The 15,028-nt window shown below is 37.9% G+C and overlaps 1 protein-coding gene across 5 annotated transcripts in view; it reads right to left on the minus strand.

Annotated features, from left to right (window-relative positions):
* The window catches only part of ERCC6 (ERCC excision repair 6, chromatin remodeling factor), a 73,918-nt gene that overhangs the window by 22,991 nt on the left and 35,899 nt on the right, over positions 1-15,028 (minus strand). For all 5 annotated transcript variants that reach the window (XM_029932118.1, XM_029932116.1, XM_029932117.1 and 2 more), the window contains 2 exons: positions 13,526-13,684; positions 8,549-8,684 (listed from right to left, as the gene is read on the minus strand). In XM_029932118.1, coding sequence (XP_029787978.1) covers positions 8,549-8,684; positions 13,526-13,684 — 295 coding nt within the window. The remainder of the gene's footprint in view (positions 1-8,548; positions 8,685-13,525; positions 13,685-15,028) is intronic.

Consider the following 15,028-nt stretch of genomic DNA (forward strand, 5'->3'; position numbering starts at 1 on the left):
TGGTGCCTTTCCAAAGGCAGAAGAGTGTCTGAAACACACAGCGACAGCAGAGGTCCCTGAACCGAAATGCTCATCATACAGAGCACTCCCAGCAACTCTACTGAAAAGGACAGAGGTCCTACTACTAACCCCTGTTTGACAGATGAGGAAACTAATAATAGACCAGTCACACAGCTGGTAAGTGGAGGAGTCACAATTTGAAAGTGTAAAGGCAGCCAACTCCAAAGCTAGTATTAACTAAATATTAGACAATGCTGCCTCATGCTTAACTGTAAAAGAAAAAAATTTAAGGGAAAATTACATGTAATCCATACATACCGGTTCTTAACATAAACTACAGGTATCCTCTGCTTCAATCTAGGCCACTTTGCTTTTATGAAAAACCAATATTAGCACCTGTTTTCGCTAACCAAAAGAAATCCGAAGATAATTTTTGCTTTTATGAAAAAAGGTGAAAACCAGATTAGCTAACACTCAGTGTTTGTCTCAGGAGCAATTCCAGAAGCGGTGCGCGCCCCAGCAACTAGAGTGGCGCCACCAGGCTGCTCCTCCCGGAACTACACTCAGCATCTCAGCAAGCTGAGTGCTTGGAACTGGGTCTGTAGGCATTTGTGCGGTATCTCCACTTATTTTGTGCATGTTAGCAAGATGTGTCTTCAAGTATCAGAAAAGCCTAAGAGAAGTTATTTTGGGGGTCTGGGAACGCTCAAAGAATTTTCCATATAAATTAATGGTAAGGGCTTCATCACTTCGTGCCATTTTAATGTATGAAAGGTTTATATGGGAGTGCTCTACTTTGGGGGTAATGGGGAAACCTGTATTAAAATAATAGGTGAGGGGTGCCTGGATGGCTCAGTTGGTTAAGCTTCTGCTTCGGCTCAGGTCATGATCTCATGGTTTGTGGGTTCGAGCCCCATGTCGGTCTCTGTGCTGACAGCTCAGAGCCTGGAGTCTGCTTCAGATTCTGTATCTCCCTCTCTCTCTGACCCTCCCCTGCTCGCACTGTCTCTGTCTCTCAAAAATAAATAAAAAACCATTAAAAAAAATTTTTTAAATAAAATAAAATAAAACAGGTGAATATTAAAATGTTGTCTTAAATGCTAAGGAAATTGTTCAGAATATAAAAAGGGATATACTTTTAAGTGTCACTATAATTCTTGTTTGGTTTAATAAAACCTAGAGTATGTACAGGAGAAATAAAAGTGTACTAAAAATGCTGCCCTACTGAAGGACAGAAAGGGGCACCAAAGGGGCACACGTTACAGAAAGTATCTCGTTCTTAATTGTGAAAGAAAAATAGGTTGGATTACATTTGTAAAGAGCAAGTCCATCTACTGATCCACGGTTGCTATTTCAACCTAAATACAAGAAAGGAAACAGACTGTAGAATTATCAAGCCACTCTAGTGGGGAAAAGTAACAGAAAATAGGGGGGAAATCAGGAAAAGAGAACACAAAAAATACAAGAGCTGGTTTCACACTAAATGTTCTGGGGTCCCCACAATGATCGCGGGTTATTAGCAGCCAGACTTTCCAAGGGCTGCACACAACCAAACCCTTACCCCCAATCTGGACTGGGACTGCTAGTTGAAAATATGGGAACTACCCAAGAATGCAAACAGAAAGAGGGCAGGATTATTTGATCTTTTGAAAGAGACAACGCACGAGGGAGGAGAAGCCAGGCACCACCAGGCACTTTACCTACAAAAAAGCTCTGCAGCAATCCATGAGCGCAAGCACTCAGAGCTGCATGGACGAAGCAGTACATCCCCAGCCTGCAGGGCACCAACCACAGCCTCCCAGAGTTTGACAGGTCAGAAGAGAGAAAGTAAGATTAAAGAGAATAAAGGGTCAAAAATTAAGCTACAAAATGATCTGATTCGCACCACCACCCATGAGCTCCTTTTAGCAGCTATGGGCAGGGCTTGTGACCACACAAAGAATACTCATTCTTTACATGCCACTGAGGCTGAAATCAAACTAAGCAGTCAGTGCAATCTGCTAAAAAAGGAAAATAAGAGAATACAACAAAAACAACAATCAGTGGACCATAAAAAAAAAAACCAACCCTGATAGACCTAAAAAAGCAAAAATTGAAACAGCTCACTGGAAAGACCAGACAAACCGCCTACTGCAAGCTCAGCCCAAAGAGCAGACTCAGATGCACAGCGTGAGAAATGTCAAAGGAACACAACTCAGATGTAGACAGTACACAAATGTGCATTCTCACCAATACCACTGGTGAGCTAATGCCAAAACCCAGAACACTTTGAAAGAGGACAACTTAGAAAACTAAAGTACCAAAATGGACCCAAGAAAAATGAGGCAGACCCATCAGACCAATTACAGAAGAATGCGAAAAAGAAGGTATGCTCTTCTCACCAAAAAGTCAACCAGAACCAAAGGGCTTCATGAGTCAAGTAGGAATCAATCCTGTTGTTTAAACTGTTCCAAAATGTAGGAAGACATAGGACGCATTTCAATTCATTACTGTAAGACTAGTAAAACCTTGTTTTCAAAACTAATATACACAAAACACATGTGTGTGTACTCCCTACTAGAGATATGTTACTTTATAAATAAAATCTAGTAGTATATTAACCTAAGAAGGAGCATCACAGGAATACAAGAATAGCAAAATATTAGGAAACCTGATGTAATAATTCATATAATCACAATTATACAAATTTTATAAAATCCATCTTAAAAAATGACTTTAATATTACGTTAATAAACTAGGATTGGAATATTTTTCAATTCAGTAGAATATAAAAGGGTGCAGCAAGAGCCAAAAAATTTTTGAAAGAAAAAAAGTGGGAGAAATGATCTTCTCATGTCATAACATACTCAAAATTTCCAAGTTAATAGAACTGCTTTAGAGGGTAATTATGATAGCTGGCACATGTTACAGGTTCAATGGGAGATCTGTATTACTACTACTACTACTACTACTCTGCCACCCCATTCACAATTTTCAACGCCTGCACAGTACTACACTGAAGACCACACCTGATTAACCATTTCCCAACTCTGTACCTTACGAGCCTCACGGCTCACAGCTTCACAAACACACACGTAGGTTCTCCTGGGACTTACCTCCCTCCACTTTGCCTTGTCTACACTGCTATTCCAATGCCACCGGCCCCATCACAGCTACTAGTGCCCATAAAGAAAAGCAGGCTGTCCAAAGAAGCACTGCTCTACCTCAAACACCTCATCCTGTCAGTCCCGTGACGTTTAGAAGCCAGAGTGGACGATAATAATTCCTCTGCATCTAAATTTTCCCCTGAGACTAGGACAGGCAGCTACCTCAACTCTACCTCCTTCCCACCCACCCACCCCCAGGAAAGCAGTGGCTGCTCAAAGTCATGAAGCAGGTAGGACTCAAGAAGACAGCAAACTGAAACACAGAATGTGCATGCCTAATTTCTCCGCTAGGCCCAGAGCTCTGTGTACACACAGAGATAAGAGGGGGATGAAAACAAGTCAAATGTTTGGGGCTTCCAAACCAGCACAGGTCAGATTACCACTCACACTTATAAAATGTCCACTGTACTGTGGCCAAACCCTGCAAACGTGGGCCCACTTGGTCATGACCCTGAAACTCCTAACTGCTAGATTCAGGATGGTCATTCCATTAAACCCCCAAGGAATGCTGCTCCAAACTGGGTTCTGGACATCACTTCAAGAGATTTAAACAAATGAGATGCCAAGCCCCTCAAACACACAGCACCAGAACCATGTTCAGCTTCCTTTGCATGTATTAGGAGCAAAGCTTCTTTGGAAAATTCTGTAACATTAAGTTACAGAAATAGAGAATTTCTACCATATTCAGAAGATGTATAACAATGATTAAGAATCAAAAAGGTACTTTTATAAAAACAGTAACAATTTTTAAAAAATATGTCCCTAATGAAATATAACCTCCATTTAACAGCCACTGGGTAAAAACACCATCTAAGACTATTTGTTTTCACCTGATTCAATCTCAGAATTCTGTAACTGCCCAGACTGGAGTTTCAATAATGGTGAATTGTTGAATATTACGGACGTCTCTATCCAAACACTTAAGACAAATCATCTCGGGCGGTTTCAAATTAAAAGCTTGTAAAATATGTAACCTCTCCTAGTTTTTGCAATTAATAGGGTACATCTGCAATTAGCCTGACTTACTGAATGCAGTGCTGCTGTCATTAAAAGATGTCTGTGGAAGTGCTGCTGTTATTATGGAGGCTCAGGAGACCAATCCCTCCTAGAGGGCAAACAGTGGACTGGTGGAAAACAACAGCCATAAATCACACTGTCAGGCAGCGGGGAGAGCGGAGTGGAGCACAGGCACATGAAGGCCATTCACGGTAAACACAGCACGGCAGCTTCCCAGGCAGGATTTACTGCACCTGTAATTAATTAAAATTTCCTTCAAGCTAAATCTTTAATAAACAAGGATTTGTGCTGACAATGAAGAAAAAAGGGCTCCAGCAACATAATTTTACAATATACTTCACAGAACAAGCATAGCATCTATCATTTCTTTTATCAGGTGTATACACCGTCTCTAAAGTTAATAGGAATTACATCACTTTGTGTTATAATTTGTGTACTTGGAATGGGTCTGAAATATTTAGGATGCTTCAGGGATCATGTGGCCCTTTTCTACTTTTATCTGTTATGTTTCTACTTGACTCCCTTCCAGCTCTTAAAAAGCCAAGACTTTTGACTCCGAGTGTTCCAGAAAATAGGCCTTTTGAAAGAACACGTGATGGCAGTTTCATCAAACAGCTACGTTTTCCTGTGGTTTGCTCTTTAATCCTATCTTGCATTTCACAAAAAGAATTTCAACACACTATTTCATTGTTTCCTTCCATCTGAGGCCAAACGTAGCTAGATGTGAGAAAAAAGGTCTGGACCTGAATGCACACCAACATGTTTGATAATCCAAGTGTGAACTTCTATCTAGAATGTATTTATACTGAAATCAGTCAGAAACATCAGAGCATGTTTTCTTCTCTTGACTCCTGAGAAGAAGGAATCTACAACATTCTTTGTTCCCAACAGTGAGAATTAACTGGGTTACCTGCCAAGTACAACAACAAGCTTCTTGTGCACATCTATTACCTCAACAACTCTGCACAAAATTACCAAAAACTATTCATTTTTCAGGAGAACAAACCAGGCTCAGAGAAGCTGAGTGACTTGCCCAAGGTCACAAAGCTATCAAATGGCAAATACAAGATTGGAACCCTGGTCTGATAATGACAAAATCTACGCTTTGGAACCTTTATGCTATTGTTGCATTTCCCACTCTTCTGCCTCCAACTGCCACAAGTTTGTCAAAATGAGACAAAACTCTTTGAATTATCAAAAATATTCCACATAATTACTAATATCCTACATAGCAGGTAAAGGCAGGAAAGACAAAGTGACAACTATTTCAGATCATAAGAAACTTCTCATTATGTATCTTCCAACAAATTGAAAAAAGGGTCCTTAATTATTAAATAAACTTCATAACACAGTGCTAAAGATGCCACCACCCACTGTGAGTTATGTGCTAAGTATCACAAAACTGCCTTCTCTTATTATCTTTTCATATATTTTGTTACCCCAAGAAAATGGTTAGCTTTTCAAGGTCAGTTAAAAACATCAAATCCATTTTTTGGAGCCCTAACAGCATCAAATACGTACAATATCATGTTTATAGTTATTCAACAAATGTATGCTAATTGACTCACGTATCAAGTTTCTCTATGTTAGAAAAAAGGGATCACGAAACATAATGAGAAACGGAATATCTTAGCTTCCTATTAAGTGAGATTTCAATGGACTATTAAAGATGATTCAGAAGACTGAAAATGTCTTTATCTGATTTGACTGGTTGAAAATATTAGCCACATATATTTTTGCATGGCTTCTGGGTTTGCACTTGATAATTCTAAATTATGCTGTCAATCAAAGAGAATATTAACAAAGATAATAAAAGTCACATGGTGAGAGAGGTGGGAAGCTAAAAGGCAATGTAAGGAAGAAGCATGATAGATGCGTTCCATTCAGAAATTGTTTGATCATTTGATGTCTATTCTGTAAATGAAATTTTTTTCTACTTTTTAAAATGTTATGTTGTATCAGCTACAACAAATCATTAGGAAAATAAAGACAGTCTACTTGAATGATAAGCAGAACAATTCTTGAATTATTACTTTTAAGTTTTCTAAAGAGAATGTCTCTTCTGTCTTTTCTCCATCACTGAATGTCCCTATGCCAGAACGCCACTATCACATTTAGATAGGACAGCTACTGGGCACAGAAAGCCCCACCATGGAAAACAAGAATCTCAGCTGATAAAGACAGAAAGTTAGGCATTACACGCTGGGTTAGAGGTCAGACTGGCAATGACAGAATATTTGAAATATGATTTAAAAACATATACTGTACTGCAGTCTAGCATATTATCTGTAAGCCAACAGGAATGCATGGGGTGGTGACAAAGTTCTTTACACATAAATACAAAAGGAGGGGCAAAGGTATCAAAACTTTGGTGTCTGAATCTAAGAGCCGGAGTTATGATCTTGGAAATGTTATTAACAAGGTCTATGCAAAGGATTTAAAGTATTTTCAATGTGTCCTCATCACAAATAATAAACTGATACTAACAATAATAAGTGTGTTTCTAAGTCAAGAGTACAGTCTGTAAGATGCAAAGGAACATCTATTTTATCTTTTGCAGAACAACTTACATCTTTAGAGATCTGGAATACTTCATAATGGAAAAGAAATGGTAGAGTTAAGTAAAGGTCAGAGGAAAAACACAAGTCTACAGCTTTTCCTCAAAAGTTTAAAAAGAAACTTCAGGTTAAGGTCCTTGGTAAATGGTAAAGCACTGAAAAAATTATTAACAATCACATGTATGCATGTGTCTGTGTGTGCAAAACGACCTCAGAAGATGAAATCACTGGAAACAAAAGTGAAATATCTATTCTCTGAAGTTCAGCCCTCCAAACAAGGTAGCAAGTCGCACCAACAGAGGCCTTTCACTTACATGAAGACAGTTCTTCAGTTTAAAATAAAAGAGGAAATGCAGGTAAACCACAATGCAGGTGAAAGTGAATATATGGCCGTCGGTATCCCAAAAGAAAATAAAAGCTTAAAGAAGAACATATGAAAAATGCACCTTTTAAAGAGAAGCATCAACTAATGAATCCTGCTGCAAGAGTTTGCAATATAAAACATTAAGAAATGCTGACAGACAAACTGAAGTGAAAAAGGAAATCGAAAATGTCTTATAGGGATGATGAAAAGATAGTTACAACAATTTAATTTGACTAGAAAAATAATCCAAGCTATTGTTTTCATGCTATTAAAAATCACTGGATTTTTAAATTTTGTTTTGATCACAGCATTAACCCTATTTCATTAATTATTTTAATTCAGTTTGTTATCATCACTTAAAATTCAGGGCAAAATTAACTGATTTTAAAAGCAGCTAGTATAAGCAAAATTCCATCGCACCAACCTCGAGTTACCAAAATATGGATAGTCCTTATGCACTTCTATCAAGAATTCCACTTACTTAGGATCATGCACAAAATGAGAATCTGGGAGGAGTTACTGGGTGAACTCACGTACAGAAACGGTGGGGTTTAGTGGCTCACGTGTGTCCACCTCAGTGAGGCCAACATTCAGCAGCTCTTTCAGGTACGCTGCTCTGGTGGGGGGGACCCAAGAGCTCACCCAAGAGCTCCCAAGACTTAGGAAAGAAAGAACTCATAACAAACTGCCTCTTCCTGTCAATAATGTAACCTGCAAACCCGCAGTGAGAAAGGGTAATTATTCATTTACACTTACTGAAGCGTTTGCCTCAGCAAATGCTTAGGAGGCAGAGTACAGATTGTGAGATACAGATGAGAACTTAAAAAGTATGACACAATCTCTCTGTGCTACCCACTGGAGCACAGATAAACCTTTTTAATGTGACTAAAGCTACAGATAAGTGAAAAAATTCAACTTTCAAAATGCAGTGGTTATGCTTACATGATTACCAAGAATTCAGAGACCAAAAAGCAACTTAACTAAAAAGTAATGATAGATACAAATTAGAAAATTCACAAAAAGGCAGATTGTTCTTTTGTTCATTAAAAATAGATTTAAAAGCATGTTAAATGCATTTACCAATGAGGACTTCTATTACACTGTCCTTACACTGTGTAAGGCCCCCTGTGCCCCAAATCCAGCCGGCTGACAGCCACGTAAGCCCCTGACGCGCAGCCCCACTCGTGCTGTAGGCTTGTGGGGCCCTGTACCAGTTGCATTTTTGTTGCACAACAAACATGTCTCAACACCACTATGAACTGTTAGAATGATAAAGCCTATATTCATAATTGTTTTGAAAATACAGAGCTCTAAATTAAATCAACTACAATAAGATTAATGCAGAAAAGAAACACAGCAACATACATGGTGAGAAATACTGGCATCAAAGGGAAAACAAATATGTAAAATAGAGGACTTTAAAACCAAGCAAACCAAAAGGTACTGAACTATTACAGCGTTACCTTCTTGTGAGTATAGGAGCCAGTTTCATGTAGAATTGCCACTCTGAATGGAGGCCACCATGTGTGAAATTCCTTCACCCACTGATGCATCACTGTTGTTGGACAGACAATTATAGTCGGACCCAACCCCTTGAACCTGCACCAAAATGTCCAAGAAGAAAGCACAACCATGAATGATGGCATATGGATGATTAAGCACCAAAAAACAAAAAAGGAAACAAATAGAAAGCTAACAGTTTAAAAAAGAAGAATCTAGCTACGGAAATTTTATTGATTTTTTTTCTTTAAAGAAAAAGCTATTAAAGTTAAAACCCAGTAAGTGAAATCTAGAGTAAAGTAAAAGAAAATTAAACAAAACTTACATAAGAAAAATACTTTCCTTTCCCCTTCTCCAGATTAGGGAAGATATTACAGACTTCTTCAAATCAAAGAGAAACTTCTCTTTGAAGCTTCACAGTTGTCCAGGTATCCAAATTAGAAATGCATGCTTCATCACTGATCTGTCCCTCCTGTTCTCTACCGTACCCAACCTACACTGACTTCATGCCACGTCTACCTCCTAAATCCCTCTGAAAGGCACCTTTCTCTCCATCTGCACTGTTAATGCCCCAGTTCTGGGCACTATCACCTCTTGCCCAGGTTACTACACTTTTTAGCAGTCATTTCAAAAAGGCAAAATCTGAATGTCTCATTCCTTTGCTTGAAAGCCTTTAACATTTACCCACTGCTCTTGAATAATCTACACACCTTAAACTGGCCTATGCGACCACAAGGATCTGCCCTCTGCTAACCTCTTCAGCCTCACCTCTCTGTGTCCCCACCCCAACATCTGCCTCTGTGGTTCAGCACTCCGCCTGTCAGCATGTCTTCAGTTTCTATAAAGTACATACTCCTCTGACCTTCCCTTTGTCCCTTCTTATTTTCTTAACTGCCATCTACTTGTGCTTTAGCCCTGAGCTTCTCCAGGGTCTTCCTCTTTCCCTCCGGATAGGTGAAGGATCCTTCTGTGGTATATCCACACTGGGTAGAAGCCCAAACTAACCCTATCATAACACCTATCACTCTTACTGTAAATGTGTATTAGAACTTTCCTAAGCTCCTTGAGGGTAGGTAGGAATGGCCTTTTCTTGAAATTATCTCAATGCCTAGACCACAGGAGATAATGTATATTTGCCTTTTTAATTAAAACATTTTCTTAAAGGTTGTTAGAAAATATACTGAAATGTTAAAAGAGATGATTTCTGAGTTAGGGAATCATGGGTAATTTTTATTTTCTTGCTACAGTTCAGTAAATAATTCCTGAACTTAAAATTTTTTTATAAGTTACTCAGAGTAAATCACACAGTGTTTGATGTATTAAAAATAATCTTCTGCACAATTCAAAAATACCTGTAGTCCTAATAAAAAAACAAGCCATAACTGAAATGAGGCTTACCCTTATATTCCAATGTGACAAAATGCCTCCACCCACTTCTAAATCCTCTCACCCTTCAGCTACAGTCCCTGCCTCTGCCCCTCTGCTCCATATTAAGGGCTCAAGAAGTCAGAGGCTACAACACTCTCTGACACTTCTCACTGAATTCCCAAGCCAGAATCTGCTCCTCATTAAGGGCAAGTCCCATGTAGGACCTCAAGCTCCCTGGAGAGGGCATGACTTTGCTCCAACCTCTTTCTTCCATGACTATATTCTTTTCTAAAAGGATTAAATGCACCAGCTTCTTGATATCCTCCAAGGGGAACAAGAGTTACCATCAATATGCACTTAGCAAGGATTAGGAAACAACCAACCAAACCTCTTTAAAATATTCACAAACTCACTTTCAAATAAGCATGAATATACATATACACTTTATTCAGTTATGCAGCATTTTTTCTTTTTATCACATGCTTTCCGCAAATGGCTACATTGATGACTCACACTTTGTCATTTAAGGCCAGTATTTTATTCTAGCTAAACATCTATCTGGCATTACTATACCCTTTAATTTCTGCCATTCTCCCTCTATTAGAAGACTGTGGAGATTTTCATGCTGAGTGGAAATCTAGGAACAGATCTAGATTGTTCCTGAACCACAGAAGGGGCAATCAAATCCATTAACAGTCACATCAACTGAACCACCCTTTTCCAACTCTCAATACCAGTGAGATGAGCATAAGAAAAGGCTAAATGTACTAGAATGATCAGCATCAATTAGCAAACTGGCTACAATTCCTTTCATCTTTGATTATCATTGATTATCTAATGAGTTCAGGACAAGCCAATAGCTCCAACAGTCAAATACTTCAACCTACAGGATGGAGATCTGCTATACATTGGCTAGAATTTACCAGGAATTACAAAGCAAAACATTTGTCTTTGAAAGTTCATTAATTTTTTCAGGCCATTTATTTGTAACCAGAAATTTACCAAATGATATTCAAGACTTTAAAGTATTAACTGAAGTTTGAAAAGTAAATAACTTATTTTCCTTTCATCATGAAATTCAGGGGGCCCATCATTCATTATAATAGGAATGGCCATGGGAAGAGAAGGTAGTCTGTACACATGGTGATCTGAGATGGACTTTTACAACTGCAGGTAATCAGCTTCTCCCTCTTTTAAAACCAAACACGCATGCAAAATACATTAAAAAACAAAACCAAAAGAACTTCTTTACCATCAAGTTTCTTCTTGGCATCCCAGAGACTTACACTGTTTCAGTGATCATGGACCATAAAATTGCAATGCAAAGACCATCTCAGGTCAGGGTCCTCATGTCTACAGCTTGCAGGGGTTCAAAAAAAATAGGTAAATGGCCAACGAAGCAATATCAGCTCACATGACCTTCATGTGACCATTTGTCTATTTTTTTAGGACATAAGCACAGAGAAGAACTCCCTCTAGTTGCAGACGTGGACAGGTTATAGAATTGTGAGGAAAATGTGATACAATTTGGTGTGGCACATGGAAGTGGAAGGGACTGAGCTCCCCAGTACAACTCTATTCATAAAGAGCCCGGTGGTTTGGTTGATACACAACTGCATCCTGGGAAGCCACTTCTACCAATACTATTTTAATAAAGACAATCTGGGCTACAGTCCAACACACCACACTATTTCATTATGAAACGGAGGATATGGGCATTGATGGTTAAGTGATTACAGCTGCTGCTCTGTTAGCCCTGATTTCACTCCTCGTTGGACTGCCACCACTCTGGAGAGCATGTTTTAATTTTTAGATCAAAACTACACTGCAGGGATGACTTGAGTTTTCCTAGGCCCAGCGTATCAGACTCCACATAAGTTTCATAATAGGAAGGGAAGGAAAGACAAGAGATGGGAAATAAAAAAATCCCAGATATCATTTAAGGAAAGAAAGACAGTCTTAGAAACCATCTGGGGCATCTTGGAGCCTTCCAGTCATTCAAAAAGAAAGAAACAAACAAAAATCACCCTTGTAGACATGCAGAGCCAAGCCAATCAAGACCTTATTTAGAACACAGAAAGCGCTTTTTAACAAGCTAAACTGACACTCATAGAGAAGAAAACACTAACTCTTCGTTTTCAACTATAACTTTTCCCCTGAGCTGGAATGTTTTCATGTTTCCAAGCAAAATAGGTAATAGAATTCTAATATTTGAAGGAAAACCTCTGCTTCAGCACAACGTCCATGTAATAACAACAACAAAATATTTAGGATTTTAAAATCTCCAAATGTTTTATCCCTTTCTTATGTCATATAAATATTCCCAAAATAGTCTAAAACTTCAAGAACTCCTCATGAGAAGACTGATCTGTTACATTAATGGAAGAGTAAGGAATAAAAATAAAGCACTACTGAAGATTAAAAAAAAGTGCTTTACTCAAGAGTTTATGGTTTACATCTGGCTCCCTACTGAACATTTCTCTGGAGATAAACCAGAGTGCAGGACAGAAACTTCCTGCAGTTGCGGACTTCAAGCACACGGACACCACGTTAAAGGTGTCCCCAAACCCTACTTAGTAAATGTCTGAGGTTTCTACAACATACCCATTTGTTAGATATCTCGCTATCGTCGTTCCTCATTAGATAAACCTATTTACATACCAGGAGCTCTCAGATTATTTGCATTCAAGAATAAATACCCTACCTAATTTACCTAATATTAGTTTTACCAATACTGACATAGAGCCAATGTATAGCTTCAATATGGAAATAAACGTTCACTGTATTTCAAGATAAAATACTTCAGTCCCAGGATATTGAACCAATGGTTGAAATGCTTATCATTTCAAAATGCCAAAGCTTTAATAGTTCATTTAAATTCCTAAAGAGAAAAAGACTGCAATCTAACATAATTTTTTATCATTTTAGGCAATCATTTGGCTTGGCTTTAGAATTGATATAAAATTCTTGGAGATTAGAAGAAGGAGAAGAAAGCATAGTGAGCAGACAAATAATTTCATGTAAGGAAAAAAAAGCACTATCTATAAATGCTATTGAGCATACTGATTTTAAAAGAAATTCGGGAGAATGGCTTCTCCCAAGCTCCAACCTTCCCATGAATAGACTTTGCACTTACTGTAATGCTCTCCTGGTCTCCTGCCAGAACAAATATTTTAATGTAAAATTTAATAAATGGAACTAAAGGTATTATACCCAATTTAAAATTCCATATTGTGTAAACTATCGATATTAACATAATTGAGTTTGTAAACAATCCATTTGTAGAAGCTAACCTTAGACACTGTATTGACCCAAAATATCTAGTGGGGCTCATCTGCAAAATGAAGCATCAATGCCTGGAATTCATTAAAAGTGTTACATGTTTAATTTCTCCTGCCCTACAGCTCCATTGTCTCGTAAAAATTTTCCTTTGATGTCCCCCACTAAAAGAATTAAAGGAATATTGTAATTGAAATGTCATCAATAATTCACAAGACCCTCCTCCACAGCAATACATCTGATGAAATATTAATTGAGCTCCACAGACTGACAGTCTGCAGAGGAGCACTTGCCTGTAATTTGAACCACGAGTCCTGATCTTGCTGTAGCTCAGACCTGCCAAGAAGGCAATTATCTGGATGGTCTTGCCCAATCCCATTTCGTCTCCCAGAATTCCTCCTGCCTGCTGGCAGTGCAATTCCCACAGCCACCTAACACCTGTCTGCTGGTACCTACAAAAACAAACACCAACAAGAAAGGGAAAATGGCAAATGGTGGATAATACAGATCATAACAGAAAGTGCTCATGAATTAATCATTTGGCTAGGTTCTAGTACCAATCAGAGAAACATGCCGGATGTGTGTTTTACATGAGTATTATATTTATAAGGTCATACATTTTTGATTACCTAGGCATAAAATCACAAATTTTTCTTTATAAAACACGTTAACACATTTCTAATTAAACTGATAGATGAGGTAATTAGGGACGATTTCATTTCTTTTTCAACATTAGAAATAGCTTAGTAAACAAGCATAAATTTATTATCTTTTATTCAATATCTTTCTGGGGAAAAAATCTCACATATCTATTTATATAAAGTTTCGATACATTTTCTATGAAAAACAGGCATTAACATTTACTTTTTCTATCTCAACAGCATCAAAAAGCAAGACAGAGAACACCACAATTTACAGCATATACTGTTGAAAAGTCACTTCACAATTACACTATCTTTTTATAGAAGAAACTTAATTGAATTTTAAGGCCATAAACAATTCTGAATAAAAGGGCTACTCACAAAATTAGTACATGATGGACAATTCTGTCATATTATTAGCAGATGCAAAAAAGAACAGTTTAAAGACTCAATACGAAAAATCTTTTTAATATTTTAAAGGAGAACTTGATTCAGGGAGTTTATCATAAATACAAAAAGGTCAGAGCTATTAAAATTTTAAATAAGGAGTACAAGACAAAGAGAAATAATATGTTCCCCTCTAAAAAAAAAAAGTATTTTCCTTTCTCCACTAGTGGCATAATTTATCATCTAAAAATGAAACTTAAAAAAATAAATAATGCAAGAGGAATTTTTGAGAGTAAAAACAATAAATATCATGAAATGGTATGAAAATTATATGCCAAGTTAAAAAATATATATAAGGCAAAAAACACTTAAAGGACAATGAAATCTAAAGGTTCCCTCCTTCCCCCCACCCCCCCCCAAGAAAATATCAAGGCTGATGAGCATTCCACTTCATCATGGTTTTAGGGAGCCTGGGTAGCTCAATTGGTTCAGCGTCTTGATTCAGGTCATGATCTCACAGTGGTTAATAAGATCGATCCCTGCATCAGGCCTTGCACTGTCAGCAAAGAGCTTAGGATTCTCTGTCCTTCTCTCTGCCCCTCCCCTGCTTATGCACACATGCATGTGCACTCGCTCTCTCTCTCAAAATAAATAAATAAACTTAAGAAAAAAAATACAAATGGTTTTGTTGTTAGTTTACTGGGCCAATACTTAGTCTAGTATGTGATCCATCTACCTAGAATCTCACTGTGAACTCCAGTCCTTGCT

Source organism: Suricata suricatta, chromosome 2 (genome assembly GCF_006229205.1).
Source record: "Suricata suricatta isolate VVHF042 chromosome 2, meerkat_22Aug2017_6uvM2_HiC, whole genome shotgun sequence".
NCBI classification, from domain to species: domain Eukaryota; kingdom Metazoa; phylum Chordata; class Mammalia; order Carnivora; family Herpestidae; genus Suricata; species Suricata suricatta.